General features: G+C 38.8%; 1 protein-coding gene across 1 annotated transcript; it reads right to left on the minus strand.

Moving 5' to 3' along the window:
• Positions 1 to 1,798: 1,798 nt before the first annotated feature.
• Positions 1,799 to 2,542, minus strand: smim8 (small integral membrane protein 8). Its single transcript, XM_047573880.1, has 2 exons — positions 2,232 to 2,542; positions 1,799 to 2,020 (listed from the first exon to the last, which is right to left on the minus strand). Exons 1-2 carry the CDS (start codon positions 2,358 to 2,360, stop codon positions 1,862 to 1,864), a joined length of 288 nt encoding a protein of 95 aa, XP_047429836.1. The 5' UTR covers positions 2,361 to 2,542; the 3' UTR covers positions 1,799 to 1,861.
• Between the last annotated feature and the right edge of the window lie 12,394 nt (positions 2,543 to 14,936).

A 14,936-nucleotide genomic window follows, 5' to 3' on the forward strand; every position in this document is an offset into this window, starting at 1 on the left:
TGGGTTAACAGCTGAGTAAATGACTCAAATTACTTCACGTGGCACTCTATCAAAGCATCATTCAATCCATCCTTCTGTACTGTTCCACATGTTTCTTCACCATACTTTCTGTCAGCAACTGGGCCAAACTCACCTGCATTACAAACACAGCTGCTAAAATTATCGGTCTCCCCACACCCAATCTCACAGATCTAAACAAAAAGTCCATCATCTGGTACAGAACCCTCAAGTTCAGGAAGGCCCGCCTAGGGAAAAGTCTGATCCCTGCAGCAATAGCTGCCTTGAACAGCAGGCCATACTGATCTGTCTGCCCTCTATGCCACTGTTGCTGTTGTTGTTGTTGTACAGTCAGTGAAGACAAATTTCCCCATGGGGACCAATAAAATCAATCAATCAATCATAAATCTGAATTAATTAAGTAAATGTGATTTAGTGTGGAGCAAGTTCATAAATAAAAACTACAATTAAGCCATTATTTACCATGTATTATGTTGTGTTGCAGGTCTGTCTGACCCCACAGTAAATCCCATTCTTGTTCACTATTGGCAGAAGTGAAGCAGAAGTGACTGTGTTTAGATTGAAAGCCATCAATAAATCATTTTATGAAGTAATTTTTGTTTTGTTTGATTCCATGATGTATTTTACTGATTATCTGTAATTACGATGGAAATCCAATTTATTGTCATATTTTTTAAACAGGTTGGACACATTGGCCAATGATTACCGATACTTACTTATATCTTGTCTTTTCACATTAAGATCAGATTCTGCAGGTAAAATTGCAATAATAAAGTGACTTCACTTGACCTGCCCAAGAAAAAATGACTTGAGACTTACTTGAGACTTGCACATGTGTGACTTGGGAAATATACTGTATATACGATGGTGTGTATGTTGACGGAGAGGTGAGGATTAACACCAACGCTTGCCTAAGCAAAGACTATCTTACAGTGGCTAGCTTCACGTACTTTCATGGACACAGCTGGGATTCACGGACAATCCGCTCCTACTCGTGAATGGGTCCGCACGGACTATCTCCCTCTCCTGTCTTCCTCAAAATCATACAAAATTCGTTACCGTAGATTTTTTTACAGTACATTTGTGTCGTACTGTAAATATATTTCCCAGTACATGTTTTTACTGTAATATTTTACATTATAGGATATATTACTGTATTTTCTACAGTACATAATATCTTTACTGTAATATTTTACAGTAAATGACAATTTCCTGTTGTTACGGTACAAGATATCTTACTGTAATATTTTACAGTACACAACATATTACTGTAATATTTTACAGCACGTATCATATTACTGTAATTTCCCACAGTACATGATTTGTTACAGTGATTTCCGCAGTAACTCCATGAATACTGTAGTTTTTGACCAAATACACAGTATACTACTGTGAAATAGTTTACAGTAATCTACTTGGCACAAACACAATAAATTACTGTGGATTTCACAGCCACACAGTGTGTGTACACGCACACACATATATATAGTACATTACCAAGTAATGAGATGTACTCTGGTACTCAGTGAACACTGAAGAAAAGTGAAAAAGCGAATTTTGTTATATGGTAGTGTAATGTTGTAAAGTTAAACTAATTTATAACTGGTCAGTTTGCTGTCTACCATTGGATATAGAAGTATCACAGTTTTAGAGAAGAAATCCTAAATACCTTAAGATTATCAGGCAACTGTGTTTACAGGCTGGAGACACATAAGTTATAGGTATATATATATAGTTATACTTATAATACCGTGTTAATCAAGAGATTGTTTGACAGTAGTTATTTTTTCAGTCAATCACATTTTAATCCACTGCCCTTAAAGTACATAAACATGGTATGCCATCAGTCCCATTTCGAAGACTTCCTCCGCATATGTCTTTGTCCTTCACTGTCAATGGCCTCATAAAGCTGCTGGTTGTTTTCTGTCACTGCATGAAGATAGCCCAGGTAGCACACACACAGTGTTATGGTCACCAGTCCAAACACCATGACTGGTTTATTCTGAAAAATAACACAGATTTAAGTTAAAATGTTTAGAGGTTATTCAGCCTTCAGCCTGATATCAATAAAGCAAATGGGTTTGATATGTAGGAGTAGTCCTCTACTTAATGTTTTTGCAGCTGAAGACTGTGAGATATATTAATTAATAAAAAGCCAGAGGACCTTGACAAAATTATACATATGACGCTGAGTGAATGTCTGAGATTCTCACAGGTTTAATGAAGAGTTCGGGATTGACAGCTCGGAACAGTGTTGTTGTTTTTGCTCCTCTCAGCCCAGGTGTCCTTAATCCGTTTTTCTCTGGATTCTCCTTCCTTTTACTGGCCTCTTGATCCGACATGTCCGCTCGTCACTCAGGCTCGTCTCTCGTCTTACAGGGGTGTGGCGACGGATAGGTCGACGCGCTAACGTACGATCCACGATGGTGTATGATATCATACATTAATATTAATACGTATTAACGTCTATGGTGGAAACCAGCAGGCAAATTCCGGTGTGGGTAGGTGCGCTTGAAGATGACGCCACCCATTCTGATTGGTAGTCGACAGGGATGGTGACGTTGCATTTTATAATTGGTGTTGGACAACATGAAGAAGCGGAAACGGCAGTTTTTTTTCGAAGATTTTTTTAAAAGTAGCTTTATTGACAATGAATGAATAAACAACAACACAGAGTAAGGAAAAGTAGGGTCACAGAGTTAAAGAAAATATAGTTATATGACACTGGTGGATATGTTAAAGCGCCAGTTGAGTAAGATTTTTACGAAAACAAAAACCAAATAAAAAAATCAACGGAAAATATGTCTGCACAAACGGAGCAGGGCAGGATACATCAAGACAAGGAATGGCCCTTCCATTCAAACTCAATTGTTTTAAGCTATTTGAAAAAGTTGGCAAAAAAGAGAGAGAGAGAAAAAGAGAAAATGCGGTGAAAGAGGGAGTACTTCAATTACACCTACATTTATGTATATGACATTTACCCAAAATAATCACAAGGTTTATCATATCAGATTTATTTTTTTCATTCAGGTTAATCATAAAATAAATAATATCATTATAAGCAAAATGACAAATGTTGTCAAGGGATAATGACATCCAATCATGAATATCAGACCAAAATGTGTTAACATAAGGGCACTTGTAAAACAAAAGATCAATGGTTTCAATAAAGATGATAAATACGACATGTGAAATAGTCTCAATCTTACCTTTAGAAAATACACTAGTTCTGTTGTTTTGAGTAGTTTTGTTGTGTTTGTAGTGATACCCTGCTTCGCCCTAAACCAGAAGTTGTTTGATGTCACTATGAAGGGTCTTGAGAAAAACTTTGTTTTCCAGGGATAATTAACTCGAGATCTTGAGAAAATGGAGCTCATTTTCCCAAGATGATGGGATGAATAACTCGAGATCTTGAGAAAACAGAGGAAATTAACTCGTTATCACGGGAAAAATAATATGTGAACCCATGGCCCCTTCAGGCTTCCGTAATTTTGTGCATGTAAAATCATTCACTTAAATGTGCCATTTTCCTGCACATACACCATAAAACCTTAGCTATATCATATCATTTTGTTCTACTTATTGTTATTTGTCTCTTACAGATGCATAATTTGAGGCACATATGAAATGTGGCCTTTTGTTTGAAGGTAAACTTAATGTATTTATATGTGTTTATACCAATGCTACTAACTCCTGGCAGGTTGTGTGTTTCCTGGTAAAAGGAAAAAAAGAAAATTAAGGGAATATAATGTAATGATAAGTGCTAACACGAGAGCAGGGGTGGTTTGTCAGGCTCCACTCCTCTCTCAGTTTTTCATCTGCAAAAGTGTTTTCTTTTTGCATTTCTGTGTCTGCAAACATCTAATTCTTCAACTCAAGATGCCGGGTTAAAGGAGAACCAAGTCTGCAGCCAACCAAGGACATATTCCAAGAATAATCTGGAACCTGCTCCAAACAACTGCTATGGAACATATGGCTGCACATGGTTTCTTTGTCTGGGGGCATTGGCATTTTGTCTGGGATTCCTCCAGGTATGCTACACAACTGCCCAGCACTATTATTGGCTTCTGCTCTGTTCATGGCTTCTCTGTATCCTCCTTAGTCAGTGTTTTATATCAAATGAACCACTTACAGGCACTTTTTCAGATGCTAAGTCACAATATATACTGGACATTTCCAAACCTAACTTTTTTGGACACGGATACTCGATCATCTACACACTATTTTGGCAGAAAGACCACTATCCTTTTGGAACAAACAAGATCAAACAACAACACACCAAAGGAAAAAGATACATTTTGTACTGTATTTTACATGCTGCTACTAAGTGGTGATATCCAGCTGAACCCCAGGCCATCAACTAACAACATTGGCCACACACTAACAACAGTAACTGTCACTTGCCAAGGTGTGGATAATCAGCCGAACACAATGACTGCTCGATCACCAGATCACCTGATCTCAAAAGGTACAAGTGAGTTCTTTCAACTTAGTTACTCAGCTGGACCCAATCACTGCAGGGAGCCTAATTATCCCCCAGGAAAACAAGCAGAGCAGGAGCTCCTCCCCACAAAAGGACTCAAACCCAACCCTTCTGCTCAAGACTCAAGCACCTGTACCATCACACCTCCCTCCGCAGCAGGACAGATTTAAAGAAAAAATGGATTACAGCAGAGCAGCTTTCCAGCAAAAAGGTGTGAAATATTTTCAACGAGTAAACAATGCAAAGGTGATCTGGGACTCAAAGAAAAAACTGAAGGGCATTATAGGTGATCTTTTGAACATACAAAGTATTATACCAAAGAGAGATCAAATTCAGCATTTGTTAACAGACTCCAATTTGGACTTTTTGGCCTTGACTGAAACCTGGTTGCTGAGTCACACCCCAATAACTACGATTAATGTGCCTGGATACACCTGCTTTCGCAAAGACAGACTGTCAGGAAAAGGAGGTGGAGTGTTAATTTACATGAAGGACATTTTTAAATGCATTCAAGTTAACATGGATACTTATGGATTAGAATGTTTAATTTTAAATGTGGTTTTGTCACCTAAAATGAATTTTAATATAATTGTCTTGTACAATCCCACCTAAACTAAAGTAAGTCCTAAACATAGTCTAGTACTGGTTGCTAATACAGAGGATTTAGGTTTAGACGTGCGCCCAGTGCGCTCCAAACATATCAAAACGCAAAGTTCAGTTAAGTTTACGATTATCTCACAGGTTTATTTTCTTTCATATATCATACAGCGGCAATAACTTTAACTCATACATAAAGCAAAAACAACAAACTGAAAAATCACATAGGCACATACTAGGCACAGTCGATGCCTAATCCAGCTGACCCAAAATCAGCTGAGCCACACAACAAATACAGCCCCCTAGTGGCATGGAGCCAAATAACATGAAATAATACAAAATGAATATGGCTCATACAGTGTCATATCACTGAGAGAATAAAAGCTTCCCTTGATAATGGAAATGTGGCTGGGGCAGTATTTTTGGATTTAAAGAAAGCCTTTGACACTGTACGCCATGAGATACTTATCAGTAAATTAAGACATGAATTTAATTTTTCTGCTCTTGCTGTTAGTTGGCTCAGCTCATATTTGGAATAATGACAACCGTGTGTTCGCTTACAGAATGTGAAAACATCTCCTCTGATCATTAAGACTGGTCGGTCACAGGGATCAGTTTTAGGTCCCATACTTTTTTGTTTATACATAAATGATTTGCCTACTATTTGTACGGACACAGAATGTCAGATGTATGCTGATGACATGGTGTTTTATGTTTCAGCAAAGAATCCCTGTCAAGCCACAGATAGTTTAAGAATGGTTACAAAAGAATCACTTAACACTTAATCACAAAAAAACACTATCAATGTGCTTCTGAATAAGAAAGAAAGCCCTAGAGAAATTTCACATCACTATTGACAATAAAGACACTGAGGTGGTAAACGAGTTTAAATATTTAGGTGTAACTATAGATCCTCAACTTAAGTTTGACTACAAAGAAGCTGTCTAAAACTGTAAAAATGAGTCTGAACTGTTTCAAACTTATCAGGTCATGTTATTATTTAAGGCAGCTCATTTATGTCTACATGCCAAGGTTCTTTCAAATCTTTCCTATTGCATCACTGCCTGGGGCCAGGCCACTGACTCAGCTACCAGATCTATTCTCACTCCATAAACAAGCTTTAAAAAATTTAGATCGGAAGCCACAAAAATGGCACCAATGCAAAATTATTTGGAAATACAATCTGTTGACTTTTTCCAATTTTTTTATAAAAAAAAATCTCATTTTTTGAAAGTTGTTTTTAAGTGTGTAGATGGAATGGCCCCACAAGTGATGGCTCAGATTTTTTTTAAGACAGACGACTGTAAGACAACAACAAGGAGCACAACCAAGTAAAACTGTAAAATTCAAAGATGCAGGACAACATTTGACTAATCATCCCTCTCAGTGCAAGGTACACACCGATGGAACTCCTTACCTTCAGAACTCAAATCCCAAACGGAACTAAAGAGGTTTAGTGTTAAAGCTAAACACTGGCTTAAGCAGCAGCAGAAATGCGATCACTAACTTCTCTTAAGTGATTGTCAAAACAGCATTTTATTAATGTATAATGTTAAATTTAACTTATGTAATCGTTTAACCTAAATTCTGTAGCTGTGTTTATTTATTTATTTTATTTATTCACTTTGTTATCCACTGTATTTGTACTATTGCATTTTGCATTCAGTCAACAGCCTGACCGGGGACAGGGACTGCAAATTAGCTCAAGCTAGACATCTTGTATGCATCGCATTTTCCATTTATTTGTGGCAATGCTGTATGTATTGTCCCTGTTAAATAAACATTAAAATTAACAAATAGGTGGCAGTATAACCTCAGTAGACCACTGATCGAGCAGATGTTGATGATGGAAGTAAGATAGAAGAAGTAAAGGTTTTACCACAAGAGTTGTTCAATAAACAGTCAGCTGAAGCTAGCATAAAGTTCACCCTGATGTTTTATTCATAGAAGAATAAGAACATTACATGGTACCAGGAGTCGGCTAAAGAAAACAACAAAACACACAACAAAACGACACAACAAAACAGATGCATTAAAACCACCAGGTCCTTTGAAACTGACTGGAAATGTGGATGCAAGTTGGAGAGCTTTCAAACAGCAATTCCTGCTGTATATTGCAGCTGTCGGAGTGGATTGACGGGCAGAAGAGAGGAAAATTGCCATGCTGCTCACCATTGCCGGCACAGAACCAACAGAAGTACATTTGATTTGCTCAACCTGAAGACAAAGACAAGTTTGATGAGGTCTTAAAGAAATTTGACAGTCACTGCCTGTCAAAGAAAAATGAAAAATACGAGAGGTACATCTTTTGTTCACGCTTACAAGTGCACAAGTTCTCGCAACAGGTTTATTGATGCTTGTCCTCAATCCATCGTGAAAACTAAACACATGTTCATGACAAAACAGAAAATTAACATAACATAAACAGCACGCAGAGCATGTGAAATAACAAACATTTTAATGACATTAAAAACATTTCATATTATCACATATAGACAAACAAACAATACCTCGTTGGCTGCATGCTACTAAGGGAATATTCTTCAGCATTCTCTTTCTTAGCTGAAATCCATATAACCAGCATCATAATGTCACCAACCCCAATTCTTCCTGCTTACTTCCTGTTACAGGCACTTTCAAAACAATATACTGCTAACAAAGAAAAAATTGTGAGCAAGAATAAATGTAACTTGTATGAATTCTCAATTATGACATCTAATAGGAGGAAAACACAATCTAAAATTTTTATGAACAAAAATATGAATGCAACAACAGTTACAGGGTGAGTCATTTGAGACTTTTCTCACCGACGTCAAGATAAAAGCTCAGTCCTATAAAGTTCATTTGGTCATCTCAGAGACTCTATGATAAGAGATCAGATAGTGTTTGAAACTAATAAGGAGAAGCTCCGGGAGAAACCATTGAGGGAAACAGAACTTATGTTGGACAGTGCTATAAAAATATGTCAAGCCAGTGAGCTAACACGACAACATGTACTGACTTTCAATGGGCCTGCTCACGGAGCAGCGCACCAAGAAGCTGAGGCAGTTGTTAACCGTTCCTGTTTTTATTTCCCGACCGTGGTCAGAAACACAGGGGAGCGCAGCTCCAGGGTCGATCTCTTGTGGTTAAATCCCCCTCCTTTCCATTTTAAAGCCTGTGATGTGCTAAAAAGAAGATAAATGAATAAGATGCATGCTGAATGACTTTGACCTCATGTTTGATTATAAGGTCGTATTGATTATGATGATATATCGTATAATAATACCTTTAGTTTGATCATGTTTGATTATAAGGTTATGATTGAATTACAATGATATGTCCGATCATAATGTCATTAACTTGATTACAACATTAAGTTTGATATGATGGGCCTTCACCAGGCATATGCTACTAGAACACAAAGGGAGAGCAGTGGAATCAAAAGTATATGTACTGTGATCCTCACAAGAGCACGTGTGTATGTAGAAGATAGTTGTGCTTATCGCACTTGGTAAAGTTATTTTAAAGAATAATGAGCTGAAGAGTGGACTAGAAGATAAGGGTGTAAAATGGACGGGAGTAACTTTGTGAAACTGGGAGCCTAGGGAAATTCCAAAACTACTGACGTAACTGCAGGTGTTTGAACCTGAGGAAAAAAATAGAAAAGATATTTGGAGCAGATCACGATGCTCCAGAGCCATGTGGCTCATCAACAGTGATGAAGACAATTTCTAAGGGTATGATCGGTTAAAATAAGGGGCTTTTGGCAGCCTTCCCCCAAGATAATGTTGCCCAAGTAATTTACTTGGCAGTGGAAGAGACAGCATTTGCTGAGTTTCAATTTGATATTGATGTGATGGAATCTGTTGAAAACCTGGCCCAGCCGCTCCAGCATCTCCAAAACATCTCTGCCCAGCACTATAATGTTATCCAGATAGACCAAACGGGTCTCCCATTGCAGGCTGGCCAAGAAATGATCCATCAGGTGCTGGAATGTTGCCGGAGCATTGCAAAATGGCATTCCATTCAAACAGTCCACTTCTGGTGCAAAAAGCTTCTGCTTTACTACTCTGGATGTCAACTTGCCAGTAGCCAGATGCAAAGTCCAGTGTGCTGAACCATTTGGCAGCAGAGAGAGTGTCCAATGTATCTTGGATGCGAGGTAGTGGATAAGCGTCCTTAATGGTGCAGTCATTCAGAGCCCTGTGGTCAATACACAGGCGGTATGTCTCATTCTTTTTACGCATCATCACAATTGGTGAGGCTCTGGGAATGCAGAGCAGGAAGGATGGCAAGGGACTGGTGTGCTCTGGATGAAATAGCCATGGTGTTGGTTGGATTTGCAAAGGGAGTTGCAATAGTTGTGTACAGTGTTACATATTGAGGCTTTAATGGCTGGGCAGGAGTCTGGTGATTATGCACATCAAAATAAAAAACAATGACACCAAGATTAAAAACAATGATAAAGATCTGTTGCTTACATGGGATGGGGTGATAAAAACAGATTGAGACAATGTCCTGCCTATGGAAAAACATGCAAAATGTAAAGGACAAAACCATTATGCAAAAATGTGTCTCTAAGACGAAAGGACAGGGTGTACACATAGTGCAGGAAGACACTGATGACAGTGACGATCTGAGTGAAGCGTTTTTCATCAAGATGGTGTCACTCCTTGAAGATGACTTCACACAGTCTGTGAAACTAATACAGGACAGTCTGTAAATGCAATAACAGATGACAAATGGACAGCTACACTGTTAATCAATGGGACAACTGTAACATATAAAACTGGCACAAGAGCCAACTGTGACTACAACTTGATCAGTGAATATGATTTCAAGGCACTGGCTGAGAAGCCTAGGAATTTCACAGAAAAAGTCACACATTTGAAGGCTTACAACAATCAGCCAATAAAGACAAAAGGAGGATGCAGACTTAAAGTGACAGCGAAAGGCAAACAGCATAACCTGATGTCCACCATTGTGCCTAATGGACATCAGTCACTCCTAGGAGACAAAATGTGTAAGGACCTAGGACTGGTTAAGAGGATCTATCGGATAAACACTGACAACATGAGCACGTTCAAACAAGGAAAAAAACTGGACCACCAACGGGGTGAAGGAAGTACAGACACAGCCAACCTTTTTGGGGTCACAGAGATGACTTTCTTGGGAGACAAGCTCACATGTGAAGGAGTGGAACCTGACCAATCAAAAGTACAAGCCATATTGGACATGCCCGCCCCCACTGTCAAAAAAGGAGTACTGCAAGCCATGGGAATGATCAATTTCCTGAGTAAATTTATTCCTAATCTTACCTCCAAGACAGCATTCCTCAGGGAGTTGCTACAGCACAACACAGTGTTTGAGTGGACTGCTCGACATGAGAAAGAGTGTAAAAAAAAAATTAAGGAAACATTAACCGCCGAACCAGTCCTCACATACTTTGATCCATCAAATCCAACAAAGATCTCCACTGATGCCTCCAAAGATGGCTTAGGAGCTGTGCTGCTCCAAATGGATGGAGACAAATGGCAACTTATGGCATATGCATTGAGATCTATGACAGAAACAATACAACACTATGCACAAATAGAAATAGAGACGTTGGGCTTAGTGTTTGGATGTGAAAAGTTTCATAGTTATGTGTACGGACTGCCGACCTTTACAGCAGAGACTGCCCACAAACCACTCATATCAATCATAAAAAAGAACCTCAATGACATGTCACCCAGGGTAAAGCATGTGATGATGGCATTACAGCGTTATGACCTTGAGCTAATCTACACGCCAGGAAAATACATCGTGCTGGCAGATGCTTTATCACGAGCACCAGCACCAAACGGTGACATGCTAGTCAGCTCTACAACTGATTATGCTGAAATGCACATTAACTTCATGACTGCTTCACTCCCAGCATCAAATATCATGTTGCAGCAAATTGTACAGGAGACTGCAAAAGATCGTCTGCTGCAGAAAGTGTCTCACCATATCCAAAATGGTTGGTCAAAAGGAGTCTGCCTGCAGTTCTACTCAGTGTGTGCAGATTTGTGCACAGCTAATGGTCTGGTGATGAGGCAAAAGAGGATTGTTATCCCACACTCCATGTGCCAGGACATGCTTCAGCATATCCATTAGGGACATCTGGGTGTGGAGAAATGTAAGAGGACAGCAAGAGAAGCAGTTTATTGGCCAAATATAAACACAGATATTGAGAAATGTCAAATGTCAGAAATGTCAAACATATCTCAAACATCACTACAAACAAACAAAAGAGCTGATGCTGATAGCAGACCTACCCACTGCACCATGGCAAAAGGTGGGCACTGATTTATTCCATCTGCAAGGACTGTCTTCTGGTGATTGACTGCTATTCTAACTATCCAGAAGTTGCACAGCTCAACAGTACATCAGCACAGTCTGTCATCACACACATGAAAGGGTTTTTCGCAAGACATGGAAACCCACAATGTGTCATCAGTGTCAATGGACCTCAATATGACTGTGGTGAATTCAGCAAGTTTGCAAAGTAATATGGGTTTCAACATATCACCTCTAGTCTCTTGTATCCACAGGCAAATGGACAGGCTGAAATAGGGGTCCAAATTGTTAAGAGACGGTTGAAAAAGCCAAGTGACAGTAAGACTGCATCTTTGGAGTGTGGAGCATCCCCAGCTGGGCTACTCATGCATCGTAAGCTGCGCACCACACTTCCACACATTCCAAAGGACACTGATAATGAAAACAAGAAGCTGACCAACAAACAGATGAGACTCAAGCAAAGATAGAAAATTAACTATGACAAAACAGCAAGATATCTGGAACCTCTTCAGGAAAGGGATATCGTGAGGTTTGAGGGCCCTGATTTCTGGGTCAAGAAAGCAACAGTCCTAGTGAAGTAGGACTCAGATCATTTGTTGTTAAGACAAAGAATGGACAAGTGTTCAGGAGAAACAGGAGGAGTCTGTTAAAGACTCAGGACGCCGAGAATCAAATTGGAGAGACTGAATCTGAACAACAAGACGGTGCTACACTGGAAGTGCTCCACAGTGAGTCTCCTTTTCCATCTTACCCAATGACTGGGACACCGAGAAGGTCTACCAGACCTAGGAAACCTCCAGAAGGACTCACAGAACAAGGATGAACTGTTCAACTTGTTTGTAATGTGAAGGAAAGCTGTTAACATCTGGTACAGTTGATTAAAGAAAAAACAAATAAATAAATACTGGCAAAACATGATATGCTATACTTTGTTATTGAATGCTTCAACTGTGTTGATGTGATGAGCTATAATGTGTCACATTGTTGGTATGTTGAGACTCATTTGGTTTGGTCAGGGAGATTATTGTTATGTTGAAGTTAAAGAAAAATACAGAATGTAGCAAATTAATATATTTTATGTATGTAAAAGAATATGTTCATGTACACTGCATTAAGACACTGGTTACAGAGAAAGAGCTAAAAGACTAAACAATTTATATATTTTGTTAAGACTTTTGTCTTAGTTAAGACTGTTGAGATTTCTGAAATGAACGTACTTTAAGAGTTTTGATTTATGTTATACTCAAATGTTTGGAAGAGGGACGTAATGATAAGTGCTTACAAAGGTAGTACCCATAGGTGGCAGTATAACCTCAGTAAACCACTGATAGAGGAGCTGTTGATACCAGAAGTAAGATAGAAGGTAAAGTAAAGGTTTTACCACAAGAATTGTTCAATAAATATTTATTCATAGAAGAATAAGAACATTAATAGTAAGTTGTAGTGAAGGACACCTGACACCCCAGTTTTCTGTGTCTTATTGGTCTAAAATGTTTACGATGTAAACCATTTTAGACACCCACTTTCAAAAGAGAAAGAGAACAATCATCAAAATGGGAAATGGGAAAATATAAACATGATTTCAGAAAAAAATATGGAAATGTTCAGAATCACATTCCCTCAGAATTTTTGTTTGAGGACAGACATGACAAGACACTTGGAGGCTTGCCAAGGTGCCATGACAGCCACCTCCCCTGCCACCTTTGGGAGCCACCTCCCAAATATACAGCTGCATTGTCCTCCTCTGTCACGGGTCATCCCGTTTTCTACTTTGTATTTGTTTTATAATATTTTGTTTGTTTTTATCTTGATATTTACTTTTGTTTTCCCTCTTATCCTGTTGAACTGGAAATGTGTACTATTTTTTTTCTTTAATTGAACACATGAATACACACATAAATCCATTACATTATATACATAAAATAAAGCTGCCGAAATAAAGTATATTCACACGGGAAATGAAAAATACACACTTCTGGCATACTAGCTTTTATTTTGAAAGGCTTTGAATCAACTTCCAATCCACACAGTGGAATATGTACATATTTATACGTTTATGTATATATGTCTATGGTGGAGGAGACCTCGTGCAGGTCTGCAATGGAAGGGACCTGACAGTGGAGGTCTGCAGACTGTCTTGCAGAGCTAAGGTGCTTAGCTGATGTGGCAGAAACACTCAGATACTGGGCTTCCGACCATGTGGCAGAAGGACGGACACGGTCAAGCGATGTACCTCGTCCTAGAAATACCCTGAGGGCTATCACTTCAACATGCAACAGACTATCAGTCAGGTTTTCAACTGCAAAAACTAAATAGTCCTGACTGACATTAGGTACTTTTACATGGACGTGAAAAAAATTATTGCCTTAATCCAACTTTAACTGGACAACTTAAGTGCATGTAAACACGTAACTCCTAAAAATCAGAGTCCTCTTTATCCGATTAAGACACCCAGATAATGCGACTGGAGATCGATTTTCTCTGGCATGTATACACTTAAACTGACTTCAACGGACTAATGTGTGTGCGCATGCTTCGCAACCACTGCGCTGGTGTATGACCCTGGAACAAAAAACATCCATGAAAGTCGGTCACAGAAGAAAAAGGTAAACGAGTCAGTAGAAGAACCACTTGAGAGATAGCGGCATCTTGTCTGCACCATAGGGTTTTAGAGCTCATCATAGTACAGACACGGCTCTGGTTAAAGTTACCAATGATCTCATGGCTTCAGACGATGGACTTGTCTCTATACTTGTCCTGCTAGATCTCAGTGCTGCATTTGACACAATTGATCACAGTATTCTACTACAGAGACTTGAGTTTGTCCATGTAAACAACAATTCTTCTATATATACCAAAGTAAGCTATGGAGTTCCTCGGGGTCTGTGCTAGGACCACTATTATTCACATTATACATGCTTCCCTTAGGCAACATTATTAGAAAGCACGGCATAAACTTCCATTGCTACCCAGCTATATTTATCCATGAAACTAGATGAAACTAATCAGCTGGTTAAACTCCAAGCATGCCTTAAAGACATAAAGGCTCTACTTTTAAACTCAGACAAAACAGAAGTTATTGTATTTGGCTCTAAACATGTCAGAGATTCATTATCTAATCACTTGCTTTTGTTGGATGGCATTACCTTGGCCTCAAGTGCTACTGTGAAAAACCTTGGTGTTATATTTGACCATGTTCTTTAAAGCAGGTGACCAGGACTGCTTTCTTTCACCTTCGTAATATCATCAAAATTAGGAACATCCTTTCTCAGAGTGATGCGGAAAAACTAGTTCATGCATTTGTGTCTTCCAGGCTGGATTATTGTAACTCGTTACTGTCTGGCTGTCCAAGTAGCTCTTTAAAAAGCCTCCAATTGATTCAAAAATCTGAAGCAAGAGCACTGACAGGAATTAGCAAGAGAGATCATATTCCTCCAGTATTAGCTTCTCTTCATTGGCTCTCTTTAAAATCTAGAATTGAATTAAAAATCCTCCTCCTTACATACAAGGCCCTGAAATGCCTAGCTCCATCATA

The sequence above is a fragment of the Mugil cephalus genome, chromosome 21 (assembly GCF_022458985.1).
Source record: "Mugil cephalus isolate CIBA_MC_2020 chromosome 21, CIBA_Mcephalus_1.1, whole genome shotgun sequence".
Taxonomy (NCBI): Eukaryota; Metazoa; Chordata; class Actinopteri; order Mugiliformes; family Mugilidae; genus Mugil; species Mugil cephalus.